Here is a 25,946-nt window from a genome sequence, read left to right as displayed (position 1 = left end):
TTTCTTCATATAAACAACAAACCCACAATAAACCATCAAGGTCCTGGCTTGACAACAATATTTATAACAGAAATAAAAACACAGGCATGTTAATGCCATTTGAATTTTAAAACAATCAATGTCAATAAAAAAAAATTCCATGTTGGATACTAAGTGGACTGCAAAAAAATGCCAAAATACAGGCATTGCAGATATGGAAAATGGAAAATTATAACAACAATAAAGTATTGAATACAAACAATTGCACTCATTGTAAAGTTGTATTGCTGTGAGTTGAGAACGTTAATTATAAAGTAGAAACAATTTTACTCAGTCCTCTTTTACATTCAGCCTGTTGACATTATAGGGGGAAAATGTGGACCTTTTCTTTTGAATGATGCGAACTGAGAGTGCAACGCAATCTCACAGCAATTTGTGCCTTTTGATTTAGTGGCTACGGACGTTTATGCAGGTTTGTTGCCTAGAAATGCGCGCGCACACACACATAGACAGACAGACACACACACACCGCAGGAAAGGGCAGGCAGAGCGACTTGCTTAAACTGAGCTTTTTAAAGTATGGCTGTATTTCACAAGGATTCTAACACAACAACGCGAAGCAGACACTTGCGTGTAAAGCCTGGTTTATACTTCTGCGTCAAGTGACCGGCGCAACTCACTCCGCAGGGAACGTGCGCAGCTGTGCATTTATACTTCTGCGCGCTGTCTCTGTTGGTCTGCATTAACACTTCCGAAACGCTAGTTGGCAGTGAGGTGTAAATGTTCCTCTGTGTCGAGTTTCTTCGCTTCTGTTTAGCTTTTCCTGAACACTTCCTGGTTGTACAAGTGACTCAAACTCACTCATTTTGAGGCAGGAATCGGCGGACGTGCAACAACTTTAACTCTGAGGTAAACACGAAACAAAATTTTCCATCCGGAGCTCCTTCACGGGACTCCACACTTGTAAACAATCGCTCGCGCCCTTTGCGCGGCTCTCGGTACCAAGCCGACCAATCACAGAGCTTGCGCTACGCGTTGTTGCGATGTGTAGTTACATTTTTTGAGAGGTGCACATCAGTGACGCCGACGGCCACGGCGAAGGGCTATGCGTCAGCGCCGTAGCATACGCCTGCGTTTGACGCAGAAGTATAAATCAGCCTTAAGGGGGAAACACGTCAAACTTAATGACACATTTGAGGGCTCATGTTGAAAGGCAGAGGAATGCACTGACAGCTCACGACATCATGTCACTTTCTGAGTACATTTACATAAGACACCAATACTCCGATTTTAATATGATTAGGTTAATACTCTTATTAAGAGTCTACCATGTAAACAGCTATTTTTGTCTACCTTAAAGGGCCACCGAATGTGAAGGTTTTTCTTTCCGTTCGCCATGCGGTATCAAATTCCATTAAAACAGAAGTTGAAAGTTAAAAATGAAACACCCAGAATTGCATTAATCTCTGGAGAAAACTCTGGATAGCCTGGTGATGTGACATTAATTGTTTTAGACTGACACTTGCCTTCCTTGGACTTATCCATATTTCTTTGCATGCGTTAATGCACTAATTTTGACAGCACTTAATATATATATATATATATATATATATATATATATATATATATATATATTATAGGGAATATACTGTATTTATACATATATCATACATATTATACATAGTATATACCATGTAGTTACACATAAATCAGTGTAAAGAAAAATTAAAATATAAACAAAATTTAAATAAATTACATATAACTCAAGTATAGAGCACTCAATTGGCAAACAAGGTGCATTAATTAAACACTGCTCAGTTCCGCTGCCCTGGTGCACACTGCTCCACTACCTGCTGCTTTGACCAACCACCTCCTCAGCTCCTCCTTCAACTTATCTTGAATTGAAGTTCTGTCATACTGTTGTCGTTGTTTGGTCTGCTTTTTTTCTTTTTTTCTACATATAATTTCAAATTCTAATCATTTTGGAGGGTTACCCTTTGAGGTGGCTACCATTTCCCTGTCCTAGTTTTCAGGGAGCATATATCATGAAATACGATTTTGAGTAAGCTGAAGCTTGTGCATTTTTTATTTATTTATTTATTTATTTATTTTTTGACTTGATAGGACCTGACTGAAATATCATAGCTCAGTATTAAAGAGTCATTTCAATCTGTGCAGTAATGGCACCAAAACCAAGATAATGTATTTGACTTGTTATGTGATTATTTGGCATGCAGATAATCCAGTCTTTTGTATCTGCTGTCATGTGCTTTACAGTATGCAGCTGCTGATTTCAAAAGTGAAAGTCAGAGTTAGTCTGCTGCTCAAAAGCTTATAGGTGGAGGAAGAACAGGAAAGAAAAAGCAAAGATATCTAAAGAAAAATCCCCAACTCAATCTAGACCAATAGGCATTAAAGTTGTGTATTAAAAATAAGCTACAATATTAGAAGTTTCTACTTGCAAGCAACTCATCTCGAAGCTAGACAGATAACTAAAGGTAAGAAATATACATTCTTTCAGTGTATTACTACATTTTGTACTGCTCTTTAAAATGGAGACTCCAATTTCCAGTGTTTGCTGTTAACCTCAGATTATCTATAGATTATTATATGTGTAATGCGAGTATATTTTGGGGCTTTTCTTCTCAACGTGTTTATGTGTGTTGAGAAACTCTTTCACACACACAATCAGTCGTGAAGTTATAAAGGAAATGCTCATGATCTTGGTAATTTGTGACTGCTGACTGCAGTGGCATTACTGAGGTATTCGACTTCTGGCACACCGCAGCTCCTCAGATCTCTTCAGTTACGTGTGTTTATGGGTTGGACAGCTCCAGTGTTTTCAGTAAGCATGGACAAACCAGTGTGCCTGATCAACACAGACTCAGATGGGAAGCTCTGTGTGCAGCCGGCGGCACTGCAGGTCTTGCAGCAGATCCAGCAGCCGGTGGTGGTGGTGGCCGTGGTGGGTCTCTACCGCACCGGGAAGTCCTACCTGATGAACCGCCTGGCTGGGAAACAAACAGGTTAGACATCCACAAACAGCGTCCACATATCACACAAATCAAAGATGCCTGTAAGCAATTGTGTGAGTTTCTGACATGTGTTATCCTTTAGGATTTGCTCTGGGCAGTACTATTGAATCCAAGACAAAGGGCATCTGGATGTGGTGTGTGCCCCATCCCACTAAAACAGGAACCACTCTAGTGCTGCTGGACACTGAGGGACTCGGAGATGTGGAAAAGGTAAAGTAACAGGAGCAGTTAGTTCCAGAATCCAGCATGAATTAAGAACAAATAGATGTATAATAGTCAAGTAGTATCCTGTTGGTCTGATGAAAATTGCATTATATATTAATCAGGCTCATGCACACCACACATGGCGCAGGTCAGAGGACGTCCCCTTAAGATAGACACTATGGGCTCTATTTTATTGGTCCATGCGCAAAGCACAGGGCGCAAACACTTTTAGGGCGTATCAGAATCCACTTTTGCTAATATAAGGATGGAAAAATCCGCTTTGCGCCATGGCACATAATGTAAAAGGGTTGAGTTTATTTTCTTAATGAGTTATAGGTGTGTTTTGAGAATAAACCAGAGTCTCATCTCCCATTCCCTTTAAGAGCCAGTTGCGTCACGTCATGAGCGCATTTGCTATTTACATGATGACTTTGTACGTGGAAAAACTGGGCCTTTCACTAGCAAGTAAACAATCAAACAGAGCATCTGCAGCGCCAAAATGAGAGATAAGGCATCTCATAATCTACTTTCACGTTCGCCCTCGTGGATAGAAAAACTTCTTGTATGCACAGACATCAATTAGCCTTTAAATAATTAATTTTGTTTGTTAAGCTCAAATATTTTTTTCAAAACTACTTCTGAATTTAGTTCTAATTTCCAGCAAATTAATAAATGAACAATAATAACGAAGTGTGCTCAAAAACCTGAGTTATATCCTAAAACACATGATGTGCCCCATATGGTCTAAAACCTAACAGGTGGACAAATCTAAGCTTGTTTTAAATAAAACAAATATAAATGTAGATATAATAAATAATACTGCTAATAATAACATTATACAAAAACAAATGAAATGAACTGAAAAACCCTCCCGAGATGAAGAAGGCATGAAGGCAGTCGTTTTTAAATTTATGTAGGCTAGAAAATAATATGTTTTGTAATATTTTAATCCTTTATATTTATATCCTATATCTATCCTTATTAAATCCTATATATATCCTTAATATTTAAATTCTTTTTCATATGTAAAGATATTTGCGTATTGGTCTACATCTTGTGTGTATTAAGAAGTGTGTAAGCGAGGCGCATAACTAACATGCTCTGCGCTGGACTTTAGACCGGGTTTGTTTTGGTTTATTGAAAAATCTATTTTAGTTTCTCAAAATAGCAACGCGCCAGCAATGCGCCACAGACCGCCTTCCTTTTTAGATCAGAACTTTGGGCGCACATATGAGCACAAATGCATTTGCTATTTAAACAGTGTGGCGCAAAACGACTCTTGCGCCAAGCTGAAACTAGCAAACAACTATTGCGTCACGCCTTGTGCCACATGATAGGGCCCTATATGTTACAGTCTGCCCAGATAGCAAAACTGCTCCAGCCCAGATGCATCGGCAGTTCTGGCAAAGCTAGTACTGACTAGTAATGAGCTAGTACTGGCTCAGAAATGTTTTTATTTATCTGGACCAGCACTGGCCAAATCTGGTTCAATTTGGTTTTGGATCTGGGCCAGTCTATTTCACATATGGCCCTGGATCTAGGCCAGTTCATTTGATATGTCTATATTTTATCTGCATTTATTTACAAACAGGATAACATTGACAACAGAGTTGAGTATCCACATGCAGGTTTATTAGAATGGTCAGGCAAGCAAGGGTAAACACAGGGGCAAACAGATGTATACAGGCAGTCCAGAATTGTAATCAATAGGCAGGCAGATGGTCAGGGGCAGGCAGCAAACAGAATTAAACAAATAAACAAGGCAAGGATCAAAAACACGGCAAAGGCAACGCATTGTAATTTCACTATAACAGAAAACAAGACTCAGCAATGAGTGTCTCGAAGTATACTCATATATATATAGCAAATCAGACTACGCATCCTGAGAAATTTTCTCCCAGGAAATAAAAACTGGCTCAAATATTGCTATTGGGCCACACAGGTTAAGTTGTCATATGAACAGGCAAGAGACGTGAGTAAAGTATAAAAGTACAACATTTATTTTCAGGATAATTTGTGCCAGATAAAAATAATCACATAGAATTTTAGAACATTTTAGCGCCACCACCCTTCAACGTAACTGCAGTAAATAAATAAAATAAAGAAAAGAAATTTATACAAAAAAAGAAACAAGTTATTACAAAGTAAATATGAAAAATAAATTAACCGGAAAAACTAATTGGATAAACTAACTCACAGGGCTGAGGTCACCAGTGAGGTGAGGTGAGGTCAACAGTGACCAGGGAGGGATAACCAGTGCTCCATTGTGTCCAGAACGCACAATTCCACACACACACCCCACACCTGCACACTAGATCCACACACTCCACAGCAAATGACAAGTGTAGTGACACCATTACCTCAAGATCCTGCACCCGTGGGACCTCAGCCCCTGCAAGGATAATCAAATCAATATATGTGATATAGATTACACAAAAACAAACAAACAAACCTAAATGACATCAAAACACAAGAAAAGAATCCAAATACAGCTCCTGTAGTTTCGCTATAGAAAAGCAAGGTTAGCACAGGGCACCCGGACACACATAAAACTCAACCAGATGTCGCACACAGAATCACACATGAAGACCAAAAAACAAAGAGCAAATAACAGTAGCAATAGCAGCTAGCAGTAGGAAATAGTAGTAGCAGGTAGCAGTAACTGTAGCAGCTAGCAGTAGCAGATAGTAGCAGGTAGCAGCAACAGGTGACAGTAACTGTAGAAGCTAGCAGCAGCAGATAGCAAGTAACAGTAGCAATAGCAGGCAGGAGTAAACAGCAGTAGTAGTACTTTTCACTAGAGATATCAGGAAAACAGAAATTTTTCAAACATGACAGGAATAAGGATGCTAGAGCTGCTCATATAATCGGCCAGGACGAAGAGGGAGAATCCTACATGCAAAAGGGTTGCTGCTTGCAAATCACACGCTAGCATTCCCCTTTAATCCCTGCATAAGAGACTTACTAATCCGGGAATAGTACGCTCATGTATTCACAAATTAGTCATCTTCATTAATGCTACAAGCAAGCTGAAGGGATGGCAGCCATTAACTCCAAGGCAATCGACAGGAAAACTAACGGAACAACAGGCTAGAATGAAACAACGACGATTAATCACAAACATTATTAAGAAGAGAGAGAGAGAGATCAGTGAAGAGCTAACTGCTAACACATACCTGAAACAGACGTCAACAAGCACGGAACGAAAAGGGCAGGGCTGGAACAGAAACGTCAACTGACCCAGCCGAGGCTCAAACCAGCAACCTTCTTGCTGTGAGGTGATCTTGCTACCCACTGCGCCACTCATAATCAATTATGGCCATTTTAAAGGTATAACGTACAATAAATTTATACAATGAAGGTAAGCAATAAGTCAAACATGCAGAACCAGTGTACGTACATGAATTAATATATTAACTTATCTTTGCACTTAGCCAAAAAGAGTTACCTGAGAACAATATATTTAAAAGAAGAGTCGTTAGATATAGACAACAAGATAAACTGTCAGACTTTTGATAAACTGTCTGGCATCCACTACTCTTACCTGGGGTTTTGTGCTTAAAGCACCAGCTGGCCCGCTGACCTACTGGAGCTCATGACAGAGTGTGTGTGGTCACATGATGTGTGTTTTTAGCCGTGAAGTATAGACAGAGAACTTTTCAAAACAGCTAAATGAAATGCCAGTGTGTTTTCCACAATTTATCTGCACCTCTGTAACGCCACGCCAGCAGAGGAAGCCCTCAACTGACTACTGACTCAGCTCCGCTCCCTCTGCGGTCACTTCCTGTTTGTGCTGTATTTCAGCTACAGCTCAGGCCATGCTTTCTTGCGAAGAATTGCGAGTTTACCTGCCTGACCAAGTGTTGTTTCAAGGGACTTTTATGACTGCTTTCCTGTTTATGACCCTGCCTGCTGTCTTTGCCCTCTTGCTCTGTGTTGGACTGATTATTGTGATACTGAACTTAAGCCTGCACTCTTACTACGTTGTCTGGATTTGGCCGTGTTTGTTGATTGGTTTGAACTGCTTACATGTTGCTGATTCTTCGCCTGTTTACACGTTGATGTCTTCGCCTAACCCCTTTATAAAACTTCTGCATATGGATTCTAACACAGCCTCAGCCTCGTCTGTGCCAGTGGTGTAGTGGTTAGTGCGTTGACACATGCACTCTGGTGTTCACAGTGACCTATGCCGATCCTTCCCTTCTCTCTGCTTCCCATTCTAAAGGTGAAAAACCCCGGAACAAAAACAGCCTCAGCCTCCTCGTTACAGTCTCCCTTCTGTTTCTTCTCCATCTCTCTGACTCTCAACTATTTTGACAAATACACAGTAACGTTGCACACTCACATAGAGGCAAAAATAGGAGTTTGGGATTGGGTTAGCCCAATGTCATTTAAGAAAGGAACCAAAGATTGTCACATTGGTCAGATTAATTTTGCCTCTGTATTTCTAGCTCAGTAAATTGAGTCCAGTCTGGATCTAAATTAATGGTGTGAAGCGGATGTGTCGATTTGAAAATGGATCTATCCAGGAGTCAGATGCTGTCAGGGTGTTGTTGTGTGAAATAAAGATTATTCTATGTTCAAGAATATGCTTCTCCTTTTCAGGGTGACTCAAAGCATGACACCAACATTTTCTGTCTGGCTGTGCTCCTGAGCAGCACTTTGGTTTACAACAGCCGTGGGACGATCGACAACAGGGCCATAGAGGAGCTCCAGTATCCTTCTGAACATGTGTCTACACAACGAAACACCAATACAACACTATATAAATACATCTTTTATTGTCACATTTTTATTTTTATTTGTGAGTAAAGTTTATTATGAGGAAACACATTTTCTTTACATTTACTTTACTTTACTGAAAATTTCAGATGTAAAAAGTATTTTATGAGCTGTAGCTTTAGTTACTGGGGGTGTGACGAGATCTTGGGCCACGAGATCTCACGAGACTAAATCACAATGAGATTTTTTCGTCGAGGTGAACAGTTGTCTTGTGAGTTCTGATGTTATGATGAAGAGTGAGGGTGAAATTAGCATTGAGGATTAGAGGCAGGTTTAGATTTAAAACACATCAAGTGCTTTGCACATACCTGTCAACCTAGGCTGCCTCAGTGTTGCGCGTCACTCCTTTGCTTGGGCGGGTGTGACAAAACCACTTTTTCATGGGAGTTCAAAGGTTGCTGTGTCCAAAAGCAAACAGTGCTGCTACACAAATAACCCAAGATTTACAACCATGCAATGAAATAAGACATTAGATGTGCTTAAAGTTATAATCATCATAAACACTAATCGAACTAAGACATGTGAAGTATTATATTTATTATATAGCAGTATTGCTTTTCAGTACAGACATGTAAACGCCATAATCAAACTATTACCGTCATGTGGGACTTTTAGGCACATTTTGTGACACGATAAACCATATACACATGGCTGTTTGACAGTATTATCTGCACCTACTGAGTCAGTAAAGGACCAAAGACACAAACATCTGTAAGCACACACACATAGAGAACTTCTGGAGACTCAACACACCCATCATCATTATCACCATAATCAAATACACTTTAATGCTGTCAGTGAAAAGCCATCGTCTTTTCATCCAGTGTGCAGTTTTACAATCTATTCATCCATTCAGTAGCTCAGAGTTTGTCACGAGGCATGAAATGTCACTGAACAAAAGTGAAACTGCTCAAAAAATCTAAATGAAATTCTAAAAACTGCATGATCAGATCAATTAAAAAAAAAGTTAATTTGTTGAAAAGAGTTGGATTTCTCATGTAAAATTGTACAGGGCAGAAGCCAGTCGGTATTTATGGCATAATTTATTAAAATAGATATAAAATAAAATTCATTACAAGTTGATTTAAACAAGCACCTAAATAGTTTTGCATTTTGTGATTTATTTTTCAGTTGAACACAATACTGTTTTGATTATTTGTTGTTTAAACACATAATTTTGATATGGACAGCATCTTTCCAGCAGGAAAAAAAAAATAATCAGGAAAATCTTGAATGTGTCTATTTAGTTGCATTTAAATTTTTTTACACTTATATTGTAATGTTATTTTAAATTGACCACAATTATTATCATCAATATTGGTATTAATATTGATATTTTAGCTTTATGCGAAGCACCATAAAATGTAGTGATTATTTATTTGGTTTATGTCGAATATTAATATTAGTATTAATATTAAGATTTTGGTCACTCCTCAATTAAGGTGAGTGTGAGTATCAGCAAAATTACTCATTTTGAACAAGGCACCAGTCACAGAATCACACCGTGGCAATAATTAACAATTAAAAATTTAATTATGCACATTTTGAAGAAGTTTATTATCTGGCCAAATCTGAAGGATAGTGGAAAAATCATCCGACTTGTAGAGCATTTTACTGTATTATCAACTCAAGGAAGCCACAATTGTAATACGTACATTTTTATTAACAAAGCTATTCATTAATGGCATTCACATAGTCATAATCCACTGTTAAAACGGTTTCACACAATGTTGATTAGATAAAAAAAAAAAAACATACTGAAATGTGTGGCACTATAAACACCTGTGTTTTTCAGAAGAACAAAGAAATGCTGTCAACTGATAAGCTTAAACAAAAGGGGCAGAGTTAAAGGAACTGCAGCATTGTTTCATATGAAAACAATACAATATGAAAACTTCTACAATTGAATTTGCACTAGTTTCTAATTTTACCGCTGATCGCTACAATAGTTTAGGCCCCTTAACCCCTATACCCTAAACAATACAAAATGTCTTGGGTTGCACATGTAACCATTGGAGGGGCAGTGTTCTGGAAATTATTTTTTGTATTGCGTTTTGAAGCACAATTGCAAAGCGTAAAGAAGCAACGTTCATTCGTTGATTTACCTTCGGCTTAGTCTCAGATTTATCAGGGGTTGCCACAGTGGAATGAACAGCTAACTACTCCCAGGAGCAGAGCAATCGAGGTAAAAGTGTGAGGGAGGCAAACAGATTAACCTCTACTTGGCTAAATTTCTTCCAAATGGCCTCCACTATGTCTGGCTGGAGCCTCCATTCCAGCCTATGTCTTGACAGGATATTTGCTCCCACATTCAGGTGGCCCAGAATATAAACTGCCCTGAATGGGAGCAGTACAAGAGGATCTGATGTGCTAGCTTACAAAGTAGTCAAGATTTCAGATGTGTGAGGATATAGGAAAAAACAACAAATACTTCAAAATGGTTTGGCCAGCTTACAATTAAGTTTCATATTAGAAGCACCAATGAATTTTAACAACTGTGTCTTTTAATTTTATTAACATTTGAATTAAAATAGAAAAAAAAATTCAGTTTGCCCAAGTTCCAGCACTCTTGAAGGGAATGAGATCAAAATATGGCTGGTATTCTTTCTAGTGTTCTTACTTTTCTTTTTAGAAAATGCCATCAGTTGATTGACCATTACACGTTTCCTTTATTCGACACTATATGAGTGACACATCTTGTGTATTCTATAGTGTTTCTAATAGCTTAAATACTTACCACTATTAATAATAAAGAACATCTTTAGTTGAGGGCAGCCCTAAGTGGTTGGACAGTCACTTTGTGTTTCTACCTAAACAATCTGCCAGATATGTTACTGAACTAACAGAGTGCATCAAGGTCAAATCGTCAGATGAAGATCTTGATGATTCCACTGAGTTTGTAAAGTTCTTTCCTAGTTTCATCTGGTCTGTGAGGGACTTCACCCTCGAGCGAAAGATTGATGGCAAAGATGCCACAGAGGATGAATATCTAGAGTTTGCTCTGAAGCTGAAACCTGGTAATATAATGCAGAATCTCCACATTCACTATGACAATATGTCACCTTGGAATTATAAGGTTCTATCTGCGTTCTGAACGATTTTGAGATATTGAGCTTCAACGTTTTTGCGTTCCATAGCAAACAGTATGTCTGTACCATTTGTTTTTTTTTTTAATAAAAAGTCTTAAAATGTAAACGACTTTTTAAAAACACCCCATAATGAATATAAGTTGACATTTGAAAAGAATATGTCAATAACTCAATTTTGACAAAAATATCAAAAAGAACCTTACAATTTTAATGTGACAAATAAACTTTTTTCAAGAGCTCTTTCAACTTAAACTGTTTTGTTAACAGATCTACTATAATACCACATATTGGATAAGATTGTAGCTGCCTAATTTTGAATATATTAGATAATTTGGTCCCACTTTATATCAAGTGGCCTTAACTAATATATACTTACACAGGAATAAAGTTTGTTACAATGTACTCATTGTGTAAATACATGTATTTACTGTGTAGTTATGCTTGATTAAATACATGTATGTAATTACATCTGTAATTTACAACTTTTGTAATTACATTTGTAAATACACTGTTGACCATCCCTTACACCTTAACCTACCAATACTTAAACCTACCAATGCCACCAAACCTGTCCATAACCTAACCTCTATCCCAACTCAAAAGCACCACAAGTGTTCTCAAATACATTATAAACACAGTAAGTACATTGTATTTATTTTGTGACGTCAGTGCATAGTAGTTAAGGACACTTAATATAAAGTGGGACCGATAATTTTGTTTTCAATGACTTCAATCTAAAAAAAAGAAAGTTATCTGTCAAGTTGGTTGAATTGGATAAGAACTATTTTTATTCTATTCTAATGTATGCATACTGTGAAGCTGAACCAGCTATACTCTTCTCAAAGAACAAAAACTCATATTAAACTTCATTAGTCTTTAGAATTGTGAAAAAAAAATGTGTTTATCTGTTCTAGGCACTTCGAAAAAAATAACAAGCTTCAACCTTCCCAGGGAGTGCATCCAAAAATTCTTTCCCTCCAGGACATGCTTCACTTTCCCATTTCCAACTGCTCCGGAGAAAATGTCCACTCTGGAGAGCTTGAGTCCTGCTGACCTTTCCACTGAGTTTCTGGAGGTCACCAAACGTTTCTGTAAGTTTGTCTTTGACAAGAGCGAAGTGAAGCGACTGAAAGATGGACACACGGTCACTGGCAGAGGTGATTCTAAAGGGAAATTGAAGAGTTTGCCTGTTTACAGTGATCTCTTGTTCAGAGCTTTTCTATAACATTGTGGTTGATTTCTTTTCTTCTTTAAAAGTTCTGGGTAATCTAACAAAGATGTACGTGGACACCATCTCCAGTGGGGCTGTGCCTTGTCTGGAGAATGCAGTGATTGCCATGGCCCAGATTGAGAATGAGGCCGCAACGCAGGAGGGTCTGCAGGTGTACCAGAGAGGAATGGAGAAGCTAAAAAGCTCCTTCCCCCTGGAGCTGGAGCAGGTCTCTTCAGAGCACCAACGCCTCAGCAGCATGGCTACACAAGCCTTCATGGCTCGATCATTCAAGGACACTGATGGGAAGCACCTGAAGGTTCTTGAGGTAAACTAGATCTTAACCAAACAATTTGACCTGGCTCACCAACAAACTAGTCTTGCATAGACAGATTTCAACATGACAGCTGAGGGTCTGGGAAATTTGGATACTTTGAATGGTCAGGGGCCACACTTGAAGCTATATGATTGACAGGTTAACCAACAAATCATGTTTTATTGTTGTGTTGCATCATGTTAAAGATTTTGGAAAGCCTAGTATGCAACTAGTGCATCATTCATTTACAGTTCTCTTAAGTTTATAACAACTGTAGATAAGTGTGACCTAAAAGAGCTGTCAGCTAAACACAAGTTTATTTCTGCCTTTCAGTTGTTTTTTGATAACGTAAAAATCATGTACACAATGTTTTTTATCAAAGCAAATGGTTTTGTTATAATTAAGATTACAACAGTTTTGAAGGATGTCTCACTCTTATATGTTTGATAGGATGTCTATAGGTTTTTGTCATTTGACAAAAAATAAATAAATAAATAAAAAATGTTATGTCCCATGTGGCACAAATATGGCCCATGTATGTGTAACCAGGAAAAAAAATCACTTGGATTTTAATTTATTTAGATCAGATTCAGCCCTTGTTCATATGTGGACGTCTTTCAGATATGAATCATATATGTGTCCTCATGTCTGCAGTTTAAACAGATAGATCAGATCTTCACCAATGCAGGTAAATGCAAGTCACACGCAATTAAAAAAGGTAGCGATTGACGTAAACTCTTGACGCTTTTATTTCACTTCAAAGATCTGCGTGTGTCCTAAAACATATACAAAAATGAAAAAATATATATTTTAGGGGGCGCTCAACCTGTGGTCTATGTGAATCCTAATGCCCCAGTAAAAGTGAAGGGGACACTATACTGTCAGTGGGCGCCGTCTTTCGGATGAGACGTTAAACCGAGGTCCTGACTCTCTGTGGTCATTAAAAAAAATCCCAAGGCACTTCTCGTGAAAGAGCAGGGGTGTAACCCCGGTGTCCTGGCTAAAGTCACTCTATCGGCCGATACGATCATGGCCTCCCAATCATCCCCTTCCACCGAATTGGCTCGATCACTGTCTCTCTACTCCACCAATAGGTGGTGTGTGGTGAGTGCACTGGCGCCGTTGTCCTGTGGCTGCTGTCGCATCATCCAAGTGGACGCTGCACACTGGTGGTGGTGTGGAGAGACCCCCCCTCATGATTGTGAAGCACTTTGGGTGTATGGCCATACACAATAAATGCGCTATGGAGATTGCAGTTGTTTATAGATGCCTATTTACTCACAATGCTTAATATAACTTATGATATATTTAAACCATTCAGAGGACAACTTCAAATTTGCTGAAGTGTAACATATGCATTAGGACCGTCAGATGTTTGGACACTTGTCTGTGGACAGTGTTCATCTGAAGCTGAGACCACCGAAGAACTAAAATGTTGTTTGTGTGTCTTTAGGAGAAAATCAATAAGCTCTTTGATGAATATCTGTGTCAAAATCAGCAAGCTTCAGTGAAGAAATGCGAGGATCTCCTGCTGTCACTTTCAGCAACAATGATTGAAAAACACAAAGAAGGTTTCTATGCTAAACCTGGTGGCTATGATGTCTTCAGCAAAGATTTGGAGGACATTGTGAAGACGTACAACAGCCAGGCCAAAAAAGAAGTCATGGTGTGTTCATATTCATATCAGCATTATTTATCATCATATTTTCTCCTAATTATTAACTTTTTCCTATGTGGTTGTTTTTTAATACAGGTTTTTAACTGTGTAACTGTGTGAAATTGTTATTAAGTGTAATTGGCTCAGTTAGGACATTATCAATGCAAAGATGACATTGTTTGTTATAACTTAACATAAATACATCACAACCTGTTTTTGTCTTTGTCATGACAACTTGACATTAGCCGTTATGATGAGGGTATGACAACAGAGGATGGGATCCAAGTGTGTAGTTTATTGTAATTGATGGTCAAAGCAAGCAGGGATTAAAAAAAGCCCAATATATCAGTGATCAGGGGTAATTCAAAAGGCAGGCAAAAGGTCAGGACAGGCAGCAAATAATTGTAAAACAGTGAAACAGTCCAAGATAAAAAAAAACAAGAAAAGGCTAAACAAATGGAATATATACAAAATGAAAACAATACTCAACAATGATAAAAAGGCTTGTGGCAACAAGACAGGGTCAGGGGGAGGCTGCAAACATGTGAGGGTCAATGTCCAGGCAACGATTGGGGCTAGCAGCATGGGTGCGGAAAAAAAAAGAGGCAGGCAAGGCTCAGAGTTCTAATAATCCGGTATGAGAAACCTCTGCTGACCAGTAAGAGGAATAGCTGGGACAGAGTCAGTGACAATGAGAATCAGGTATGCAGTGCAAGGGATTCTGGGAAATGTCCAGGTGAGTGACAGATGTAAAGTTTAATGTTGGTCTGGTGGGCACTTTAGATGGGAACGTTCATATTACATTGACTAAGTAACTTGTCATAAATCTGTCATAAGCTATTATGAATGTGTCATAAATTTTATGACAGCATCGTTAATATTTATTTTGACAAAAACTACAGAGGTACAAGCTGAAAATGCCAATAAATATTAATGATGCTCTTAAAATTTATTTGATAAAGTAATGACACTTTGTTTGTTCCATTGAAAACGTGATCAGAAAAATATTCTTAAAACATGAATAATAGTACTTATGACAAGTTATGTTATCTCAGTAACGTCAAGTTTTCATGATAAAGACAGACCGGTTGTGAGGTATTCAAGTGAAACAGCCCTTCAATTAAAGTACACCAAACATTTAAGTGTATTTGATTTGTCTGTTTGCTTGTCATTTAAAAAGGCTCATAAATGGTCCATCTAAAACAGTGGTGCTCAACCCTGTTCCCGGAGATCTACCTTCCTACAGAGTTTAGCTCCAACCCCGATCAAACACACCTGAACCAATTAATTAGGACCTATACAGCACTTGATAATTACAAACAGGTGTGTTTAATAAGGGTTGCAAGTGAAATTTGCAGGAAGGTAGATCTCTAGGAACAGGGTTGAGCATCCCTGCTCTAAAATGTCTTTACCTGTAATGATGTGCACAGTTTGTGTGAGTTAGATCAGGGTGGTGTTTAGATTAGAAAGCAGATGTTTTGTGTGTGTCAACAGGCTGAAATGGTCTTAGACAAGTTTCTGAAGCAGAAATCAGTGGATTCTAAAGCCATTCTGCAGGCTGACAAAAAACTGACTGAGAAGGAGAAAAAGATTAAAGGTGAGAGTTTTAACCTTTTCAAATCTTACATTTACCTTTTCTTAAAGGATCAGTTAACCTCCAGCATGAACATGGCCAGATCATTTACTCAGACCTAGTGATGGCATAAAATAGCAATCAAAATGGAATGTGAATAGCAATGCAATGTGGCATGGAATAACTGGTTTGTTTTCAGATAACTTCATTCAGATTACAACTGCAAGCCTGAGTGTAGTTCCCAGTTGGATTTTTTATTTATAATTACAAACCAAGGTCAATACATGTAACCGCTTAGCCTCTCTCATTCTAGATCAGATCAAATCTATTTATTCTTGTTAAAGTGTAAAGAATCAACTAAAATATATCACCCTGCCCCTTTCATCTTCCTTAAAGTAAAACAGTCTGTTATTACCATATATTTCTATCCTCCACTTTATGTCAATGGTCAGAGGAAATGGAGAAAGCAGTTCTGCTACAACAGGAAATAAAAGCTAAAGAGGAGACACAGCGGCAACTGATGGACAAGATGGAGGCAGAGAAAAAGAGTAATGAAGAGCGGATAAAGCAGATGAAAGAGAAGATGGAGGAGGAGATGAAGCAGCAGCGGGACGAGGCAGAGCGTGCCCTGGACAGCAAAATGAGGGAGCAGGCGGCTCTGCTGGAAAAGGGCTTTCAGGAGAAGGCAGACATGATGAGCAAGGAGATGGAGGAGTTCAAGAGACAGGCTTCAGAAGCTGAGAGTAACAGAGCTAGAGAGTTTAGTGAGCTGCTAGAAAACTCCAACAGGAGACACGAGGAGTCGATGGCTATGATGATGCAGCAGCACAGAGAGCAGATGCAGGAATTACAGAATATGCGGAACAGTTCTGGTGATTCGTGCTCCATATTGTGAAGGGCATTTACGAGTCAGTTACTCCATCTAACTAATCAGATGCATGTAATTGTGCAATGCAATTTATTTATTGCAGCAATGTGCAGTTCCTCTTCATAATTACAGTGAGTGTATTGTCTATATGTTTGGCAATGAGCAAAAGTTTAACTAAGTGTAAACTGCAAGTAAATTAAATAGTCATTTAGATCTGTGGCATACATTCCTGATTTGAAAGGATGAGATTAAACAGTTTTGTTTTTATTTTACATTAGTTAAAAAATGTGTTGTATTAGTTATGGATTTTTACTTACCTGTTGCCCCCCACCCCTGTTCATACATTGCTGAATAAAAAAATACAATTGGTAACACTTTACTAGAAATTTGTGTGGAAATTAATTTTTTTACACAAGGTGAAGCTAAACAGCCTTAGATGAATTAACGCCCCTCTGTGCTAAATTCTGCACTCAAATAACTGAGTTTTAACCAAAATAGTTGACATTTTACTAGAAATCTGTGTGGAAACCCATTGCCTTAAACTATTTAAGTTTTTTAAAGCAGCATTAGTGGCTTCACTTATTACTAACCTGTTTGATTATGTCTGTCAGACGTCTAAAAAGACAAAAGTCCTCATTCACAGTTATTGACAATTAATATCTAAAGTTATGCTCTCTGTCCATCTCTGAACCTGCACTGTAAAATTGTCCCGTTAAAAGACAGTAAAATACTGGCAGCTGCAGTAAAATACATTGTCTACATTGATGTACACAATACTCAAGTAAATTCATTTTGTTCACTGAAAGCAACTGCCTCAAATGAGTTTATGATTTATTGTGCTATATATAGAAGCATACTCATAATGATAACTTATTTTAGTTAATTAGAAAAGTTTTATTTAACCCAAATGTCTTATATTTCACATCAGCACACATACATGTAAATCGCTCTGGTTACTAAAGTAACCCTCGTTCCCCGAGGGGGGGAAGGGAAATGCTATTGGTGGATTTGATCTAGAAAATCCACGAATGGCAGGATTCGGTTCAGAAGCCAATTGTCTGAAAGAATATGGAACAGGCCAATGAATGCCAATGAATTGGCAGCGTAAGCTTGCGCACGTGTGCTTCATTGCCAGTTATCTCCGCATACAAGCACAGGTGGAACAAGCATTCGCTATCCTTTTAAGCTGAAGAGACTTGAACTAACAGCTAAGGGACAGTCCTTTTGGCGATGGTAAATAGCATTTCCGTTCCCCTACGTAAAGTAACGAGGGTTACTTTAGTAACCAGGGCATTCCCCTTCGGATGGGGAACTCCAATGCTATTGGTCTAGAGAATCCACGGATGAGAGAAGCTATGGAAAACACCATAATGACTGCACCTTACCAACGCCTCCGATGAGAGGATAGTCAAGCAAGCGTGAATGCTCCTACATCATGGAAGGCGTGGTCCTCCAACGTGTCCCTGGCCCTTACTTATCCCACTTCAACAGAAGTTTTACGGATTTAGATAAATTTTTTATATGCTAGGGCACCCTCCGAGAGTTTGGTGAAGACCTGCGGAGACAGAGAGAGCCTGAAAGGGAGGACCTTGTATTGCCACGCTCGACCTTCGAACGCAAACCGCAGAAACTGACGGTGGCATGGGAGAATGGAGACATGGAAATACACGTCCTTCAGGTCTATAGCTGCAAACCAATCCAGAGGACGAACACATTGGAGAATGCGCCTCTGCGTGAGCATTCTGAATGGCAGCTTGTGCAGACAGCGGTTCAAAACGCGCAGATCTAGGATTGGCTGTGACCCACCACTCTTTTTGGGTACGTTGAAGTACGGGCTGTAAAACCAGGAGGGCAGCAATCTCCTCTCACAAGACAGGGGCGGACAGGGGACTGACCCTGGAAAGAGCAAATTTCCTCTTCTCCGGATGGCCTGTCACAGAGACGCTTCGCGGTCCGTTTACCGGACAAATGGTGACCTGGGCAGGGGGGGCTGCCTGCTTCTGAGGTGCCCGACGCGCCCGCTTCACCGGAGGCGCAGGCGGGGGTGGGGCAGCACTCATTGGCGGGCGCCCTCGGCGAGGAGCAGCGGAGGTGGATGGCTCGGCGGGCGGAGCAGGCTCACGGTCCCGCCGATACATGACATTGCCCATCGCACCCAACTGCTCTCTCACCGCCTTGAATTACTGGGTGAACTCACCGACGGTGTCGCCGAACAGGCCAGCCAGGGATATGGGGGAGTCAAGAAAGCAAACTTTGTCAACTTCGGGCATATCAGCCAGGTTTAGCCAGAGGTGGCATTCCTGGACCACTAATGTGGACATCGTCCTCCCCAGCGCACACGCAGCTAGTAGTCCGAAGAGCATAGTCGGTCGCGGTCGTGTAAACAAGCCTGGGTTAGACCCACCCCCGTGCAGCTCGGCCAGCGCCTGCACTTGGTAGCGCTGGTAGGTGGTCATCGCGTGCAAGGCGGAAGCAGCCTGGCCCGCAGCCTTGTAAGCTTTAGCTCCGAGGGAGGCAGATAACCTACAGGCTTTGGACGGGAGACAGGGCGGACACCGCCAAGTAGAGGCGCCACGCGGACAAAGATTGACCGCAATAGCAGGCTCCACCGGCAGGATCGCCTCATACCCTCTGGCAGCTCCACCGTCAAGGGCGGTGAGGGCGAAGGGACACATAGCACGGGCAGAAAAAGGTGCCCTCCAAGACTGCGTGAGCCTACTGTGCACCTCCGGGAAGAAGGGGACGGGAGGCTTTGAGGACTTCGCCCTCTGATCCTCTACGTAGCACCCATCTAGTCGGTCCGGCCGCGGAGCTGGGGGATAACCCATCTCCAACCCCACGGCCAAAGCAGCCCGGGAAAGCACAGCTAACATGTCTGCCTCAGGATCCGTTTTGACGGTGCTCACCTGCCCGGAGGGGGCGAGCGGGTCTGGATCTTCATCGGACAGTGAAAGCCCACCCGTCCACCAGCCATGGTGGACGTCTGGTCTCCGGTGTCAGTGAGCGTGAGAGCTACCATCTGATTAGACGGATCACTCCCACCGCCCGAAGCTTGGATGGAGCGTCTGGAGAAGCGGGAGGTCCGCGAGCCCTTAGGCGGTGGATTACCTCCCGCTGAGACCCTCAGATCTGCCCGAGTGCCTGCTGCAGAGCAGGGGACAACTGGGGTGGTTCACTCTTTTACAAAAGCTAGCCGCGATCTTAGCATGGCATCGCAGTGACGACATGGACCGCCCGCGAGCACCACATTAACATGTTGGACCCCCAAACATGTAATGCAGTGATCGTGAAACGCACAGGAGCGCCATCCTGAAAAAAACGTGCTGCACGACTGTGTTGCTCTTTTAGGGAAAAAATGCAACTTATACGCACCGCTCTGGAGGACCGGACCCAAAAAACGCCAGGCAAGGGAGAATCCCAGCTCAACCGTCTGCCGCCGCGTATACACACTCTGGACCGGGAGACACTCGTTCACTTGGATATCGCTGTACTCAGCAAGAGGAACCCTCATCGACTAGTTCAGAAAAGTCTCTGAAGCGAAAAGGATAGCGAATGCTTGCTCCACCTGTTCTTATATACGGAGATAATTGCCAATGAAGCACACGTGCGCAAGCTTACGCTGCCAATTCATTGGCATTCATTGGCCCGTTCCATACTCTTTCAGACAATTGGCTTCTGAACCGAATCCTTCCATTTGTGGATTTTCTAGATCAAATCCACCAATAGCATTGGAGTTCTCCATCAGAAGGGGAACTGAAATTACCAGAGAGATTCTGACTGCATCAGCAACTAAACAGCTGCTGTCTTTATTTAAAGAAACAATATAATAGAATACAGATTAACATCAGCAGTTTATTGTTCATCTTTAACTCATACACTTTCAATTCAATTCAGTTTTATTTGTATAGCGCTTTTACAATGTAGATTGTGTCAAAGCAGCTTCACATAATGGTCATAGTAACTGGAACAGTGTAGTTCAGTTTTTAGTGTTTAAGTTCAGTACAGTTCATTTTAGCTCAGTTCAGTGTGATGTAATCATTACTGGGAGTTCAAACACTGAAGAGCAAATTCATCGATGCGTAGCTCTACCAATCCTGAACCATGCGAGCCAGTGGCGACAGCGGAGAGGGAAAAAAAACTTCACCTGATGGAAGTGAAGAAAAAAACCTTGAGAGAACCAGACTCAGTTCGGCATGACCATTTTAATTTCTCCGCTGGCCAAAAGTCTTGTGCAGAGCTTCAGTCACCGCGGTGGAGGCTGGAAGATGGCCTCAGCGAAGTCTCGTCTGTCCCTGGAGCGTTGCTGGAATCAGACACATGTTCTCACTCCCCATGACCATCAGAGCAGCAGCAGCTCAGGATATGGCCTAGTCCCGGATATGGAAACCTTGGGATCATCTCGTCGCTGGTCTTGGATCCAATTAGTGACTCTGCATAATCTGAGGACCTCGGGATGAGTATCCCCAGGTGAAAATAGAGAATAAAGAGAATAATTAGCGTAGCTGCTGTTCATAGTGTATATAAGCAAGATGCAGAAGCCTGTGTGGAACCCACTAGGTGATGCATTGAGTGTATGCTTTACTAAACAGATAGGTCTTTAATCTAGTTTTGAACTGGGAGAGTGTGTCTGAGCCTCGGACGTTATCAGGAAGGCTAATCCAGAGTGTAGGAGCCATGAAAGAGAAGGCTCGACCTCCTTTACTTGATTTTGCTATTCTAGGTACTACCAGAAGCCCTGAATTTTGAGATCTTATAGAGCGAGTTGGTTCGTAGCGAGACAGAAGGTTGGTTAGATAAACAGGAGCTAGATTATTTAGAGCTTTATAGGTGAGAAGTAATATTTTAAATTCAATACGAAACTTAACAGGCAGCCAGTGTAAGGAGGATAAAATTGGGGTTATATGATCATATTTTCTAGACCTGGTCAGAACTCTGGCTGCTGCATTTTGTACTAATTGAAGTTTGTTAATAGAGGATGCTGGGCAGCCAGCAAATAGAGCATTACAGTAATCCAGCCTCGAAGTCATAAAAGCATAGACTAGCTTTTCTGCATCTGAGATGGATAGCATATTTCGTAATTTAGCGATATTTTTCAGATGAAAGAAGGCAGTTTTTGTGACATGGGATATGTGATTTTCAAAAGTTAGATTGCTGTCTAATATGACACCCAGATCTTTTATAGTAGAGCTAAAACTAACTTTGTATCCCTCTAATTGTAGATTGAGTTGCAAGATCTGCTGTGTACAAGATTTAGGCCCAATAAGTAATAATTCTGTTTTGTCGGAGTTTAAGAGAAGAAAAATTGTTGGTCATCCAGTCTTTAATGTCTTTGATACACTCAGTTAGTTTAGACAGTTCAGACGTCTCGTCAGGTTTAGTTGAAATATATAATTGAGTATCATCTGCATAGCAGTGAAAGCTGATCCCATGTCTTCTAATAATGTCTCCCAGAGGTGGCATGTAAATTGTAAACTGCAAAGGGCCTAAAACTGATCCTTGAGGCACCCCATACTTTACTGGCCTGACTTGTGAAGGCTGTCCATTAATATTCACAAACTGGTAACGGTCAGTTAAGTATGAATTAAACCATTGTAGAGCCAGTCCCTGGACACCTGTAGACTTTATGAGGATATTGTGGTCAATGGTGTCAAATGCCGCACTAAGATCAAGTAAAACTAATAGCGAGATGCACCCTTGGTCAGCAGCTAAGAGTAAATCATTGGTTATTTTCACTAATGCGGTCTCTGTACTGTGATGAGCCCTAAAAATCTGACTGAAACACTTCAAAAATATTGTTTGTCTGCAGAAAGGAGCATAATTGAGTAGAAACAACTTTAGAAACCACTGGAACAGGTGTTTAACCATGATCTGACATCACTGACGAATCACTTGAAAATTGTGACAATGTTCTCTTTGTGGATGGTTTGGCATTTGAAGATCCACAAACAAGCCAGAATAAGGTTGGTAATGCAGTGACAACTGAATTTGATGTGGTGACCTCTAGATAATTACCAGGGCACTATTCTCAGTACGCAGAGCTTGTGGCGTTGACAGAAGTATGTAAGTTAATGACAGAAAAGGAAGTCACAGTTTATAAAGATTCGAGATATGCGTTTGGGGTAGGTCATGATTTTGACGCTTTGTGGAAACACAGAAAATTTCTGAAATCTGATGTTCGACCAATACTTCATGCTCCTTTCGTGGATGCACTACTAGAGGCGATTTTACTACCTGACAAACTGGCCATTTGTAAATGCCCAGCGCACTAATAGCAAAGATTCTGTGTCTGCAGGTATCTCCAGGGCAGATGAGGCAGCAAAAGTCGCAGCATCCCGAGATGACACAGTTCTGATTGTACTTTATTATCTGCTGACAATAACAACGATGTCGGTTCTTTTTTATAGGACACGGACTGGAAAAAAACAAGTGGAGACAATCTGGCTGCATTATGAAAGATAGCATGTGGAAGTGTGCTGAGGGTAAAGGCTGCACAGGGGAAGGCTGCAGAAAGGCCGCTGCACAGATTGAGGTCTGGTGATTTCGTGGTGCTTGGAGACCTGAGGGGAAAGAGCTGGAGAACGAAATGCTGGTTGCATCCATTCAACGTTCTACAGACCACTGCAACAGCGGTGAAGGTTGCGGAGAGGGTGCTGTGGGTGAATGCTATCGATCACAGAAGGGGTTCCATGACCTGAGGAGGATAGAAAGAGGGGCACTGAAGCTGTCTGAAGAAAACAGTGAGTTGCTATCTGAGTGAAGCAAGGTCACAGCTGTGGAGAAACAACAACAAAGTCAAGAGGTGTGTGTGTGTGTGTAACTTCTGAGTTTAACACCGACAAAAGCGCAGACCGGCGAAAGAGGGAGCAAAGAAAGAGAGGTGAATAGCTGTGCTTGAAAATCATCAAAGCTGAAAATGCGTTGCCATCCATTCTGTGTGCTGGAATGTGTGGTCTGAGGAGAACAACACTGGTATTGCTGCTAGAGTCACCTCTAATTTAGCTGATTCCAGCAAACCATTTCTGACAACCTAGCTCACATGAGAATGGCTGTAAAAGTGCCTGACCGAGCTAGCAGTTCATGGCTAGACTGGTTTGTCATTCAAAGAGGGAGATTGGATTTATTGGCCCTGTACTGTAGTGTTAGCTGTACTGGGGATAGGTCTAATGATATTATGCTGCTTGTCGTGTATATTTAGATTTGTATCATGATCAGTGAGTAGATTGATCACATCAGATGGTGAAGCTAACTGTATGAACATTTACATGGGTGATGATTTTGACTATGACTTTGATGATAGCGACAGCTATGTGACAGATTGAGGGTGAAAATTAGGTAATGGCTGTTACTTAATTGAAGAATTTCACAAAATTGACGTCTTTGCGAGTAAAATCACTATTTGCTTGCTTAAATGTTTTTTGGGTCTGTCCCAACAAAACCAGCAAACCTGATGAGTTGACATGTTCTGTAGTTAATCTTAAAAGAGTGATCATTTACATAAAAACTGAGAGAAGAGTGTAAATGTGATGAATATTTAAGAGTGCAGTAACAACAGCGTGTTCCTATATATGTGGATGTATTGTAATGGTGAACAAATGATGTGGAGTATTAGTGATTTGTAACTGATTGAAGCAATGTTTAACAGAATCTACTGTGAATGAAATAATAATAATGTCAAATTAACAGGCGATTTCTGTGGTTTGAACCTCTGTGGGGTGACTGAGGGTCTGATTTTGGTCAGGAGTGCAATGAAAGAGATTATTTGTTTAGCCTGGCTCCCAGGGAAGAGGGATGTTTGCAAAAGTAAATCTTAATGGGTAAACTATATTAAGAAGAGTGTTTGAACATCTCTAGTGTATATGGAGTGTGCAGAAACCTGTTAAATGATTAACATCATGATTATGAACTGTGTGTGATTTTAGAAACTAGTATATAATGTATTTCACGAGTTCACACTTGCATTCGTTTAAGTATAAAGCATATTTGGCATGCTGTCCGGGGGGAGGGCTCTGAGCTCGAGGAGACACCCCAACTCGAGTTATTCCCCTTATAAGGAAACAAAGAGGAGTTGGGATTCGAGCAAAGTATGCAAGAGGTGAGGTGACGGGGTGGTGGAGGGATGCTAAAGTCGTGAGATGCTGCAGGTAAGACAGCTTTGGTATATATAGGCGTTGCTCAGAAACTGATTTGATGATGGGATAATTGTCAATGACGTATTCGATACTTAAACTTCTGCGCATGCTCCTCTCGAAATTTGTTTACAAACATCACTTAGTGTTATCCATGAATGATAAAAAGAGAGGAATTGTGGTGGAAATTCATTTATATACACTATGATGGTCTGTTCTTTTATTCTTCCATGGATGTACTGTTTAAGTTAGATCAAGTGTGACCACTTTAACATCTGTGTATCAAGATCTGGATAAGTACATGGTGATTTAACAAACTACATGTTCAGATAGGATGTAAGGCTGAAATGTTCAAAAATGAAGTGCTGATGTAACTGTGATTTATCCTGTATGTCACTGATGACCTTGTGGGTGTTACAAACTCAATAAAAAGTGAACGCACTCTGTTTCTGCATCTCTCTCTCTCTGCAGAAACTGTTGTTGATGCATGACTGTGTGACCTTCTTTGCAAAGAATAAAACTTTAAAAGACACTTTGGGTAAGAATTTGTCTCCTTGACCACTGAGAGAGCCCCCTTAAAGAAAATTGCCACTACACTTATCTACTTGTGTGTCTGTGTTTTTCATCTGACTGCTTATTTCCTCATTTCTCAAACAGGATGTGACGTGTTTTCCTGAGGTGAAAGAGTTTACAGATGATTTGGTCAACTCAACAGTTCAGCGGAGGAACAGGAAGATCTGCAGGCATTATTTGAGGTGAGAGTTTGCTCTTTCTGTGCTTTATATCATCTATGAGTGTCGTCTGATTATCTGTCGATCATCTCTTTGTGTTTCTGAGACTTTACTGCTGAGCTGAAGACATTCTGAGGATTTCATTTACACCTTTTAATGTCGAGTGTGTTTCTGGAAGAGGATCACAGAAAGCAGAAACCTTCTCATTCTGATACTGAAATCTGTGCTTATGAGTGTTTATTAAGCTCAGCACTGTGGACATTTCTTTAGTTATATTGTTTTAGTGTTTTGATATGCAGTGGAACACAGTCAAAACAGGAAACAGGCCTGGCACAGTTCGGATAGCATAGTGTGAGTGTGCCCTTACAAAAGCTAC

The 25,946-nt window shown here is 40.5% G+C and overlaps 3 protein-coding genes and 1 long non-coding RNA gene across 8 annotated transcripts in view; all 4 read left to right on the top strand.

The window, feature by feature from the left end:
• The window catches only part of LOC101886199 (uncharacterized), an 883,799-nt gene that overhangs the window by 317,207 nt on the left and 540,646 nt on the right, over nucleotides 1–25,946 (top strand). The gene's annotated exons all lie outside the window — the stretch shown is intronic.
• Nucleotides 1–25,946, top strand: part of LOC148680967 (uncharacterized) — a 663,035-nt gene that overhangs the window by 367,560 nt on the left and 269,529 nt on the right. The window lies entirely within an intron of this gene.
• LOC148680987 (guanylate-binding protein 4-like) lies at nucleotides 1,791–17,099 on the top strand. Of its 3 annotated transcripts, XM_088650307.1 has the most exons (11): nucleotides 1,972–2,041; nucleotides 2,257–2,477; nucleotides 2,811–3,005; nucleotides 3,097–3,224; nucleotides 7,824–7,933; nucleotides 10,827–11,017; nucleotides 12,004–12,246; nucleotides 12,347–12,627; nucleotides 14,069–14,281; nucleotides 15,767–15,869; nucleotides 16,298–17,099. In XM_088650307.1, the coding sequence occupies exons 3-11, from the start codon at nucleotides 2,831–2,833 to the stop codon at nucleotides 16,738–16,740; spliced, it is 1,887 nt and encodes a 628-aa protein (XP_088506433.1). In that variant the 5' UTR covers nucleotides 1,972–2,041; nucleotides 2,257–2,477; nucleotides 2,811–2,830; the 3' UTR covers nucleotides 16,741–17,099. The 3 variants fall into 3 exon arrangements, with proteins under 3 accessions (XP_088506435.1, XP_088506434.1, XP_088506433.1); XM_088650308.1 differs by having other exon boundaries at nucleotides 1,794–2,477; XM_088650309.1 differs by lacking the exon at nucleotides 14,069–14,281 and having other exon boundaries at nucleotides 1,791–2,477.
• The window catches only part of LOC148680983 (NACHT, LRR and PYD domains-containing protein 3-like), a 48,555-nt gene continuing 48,161 nt past the window's right edge, over nucleotides 25,553–25,946 (top strand). For all 3 annotated transcript variants that reach the window (XM_088650075.1, XM_088650076.1, XM_088650074.1), the window contains exon 1: nucleotides 25,553–25,594. The gene's annotated coding sequence lies outside the window, so the exon portion shown is untranslated. The remainder of the gene's footprint in view (nucleotides 25,595–25,946) is intronic.

The sequence above is a fragment of the Danio rerio genome, chromosome 4 (assembly GCF_052040795.2).
Source record: "Danio rerio strain M-AB ecotype USA chromosome 4, GRCz13ab, whole genome shotgun sequence".
In the NCBI taxonomy this organism is placed as follows: domain Eukaryota; kingdom Metazoa; phylum Chordata; class Actinopteri; order Cypriniformes; family Danionidae; genus Danio; species Danio rerio.
The sequence above is the reverse complement of the archived record's forward strand: the minus strand, read 5'-3'. Positions and strand labels throughout refer to the sequence as shown.

Coding starts and splice junctions, on each gene's coding strand:
- LOC148680987 (XM_088650308.1), top strand. CDS start 2,831: ATGGACAAACCAGTGTGCCTGATCAACACAGACTCAGATGGGAAGCTC. Junction 12,247..12,346: donor ACACACGGTCACTGGCAGAG/GTGATTCTAAAG, acceptor CTTCTTTAAAAG/TTCTGGGTAATCTAACAAAG. Junction 15,870..16,297: donor GAAGGAGAAAAAGATTAAAG/GTGAGAGTTTTA, acceptor GTCAATGGTCAG/AGGAAATGGAGAAAGCAGTT.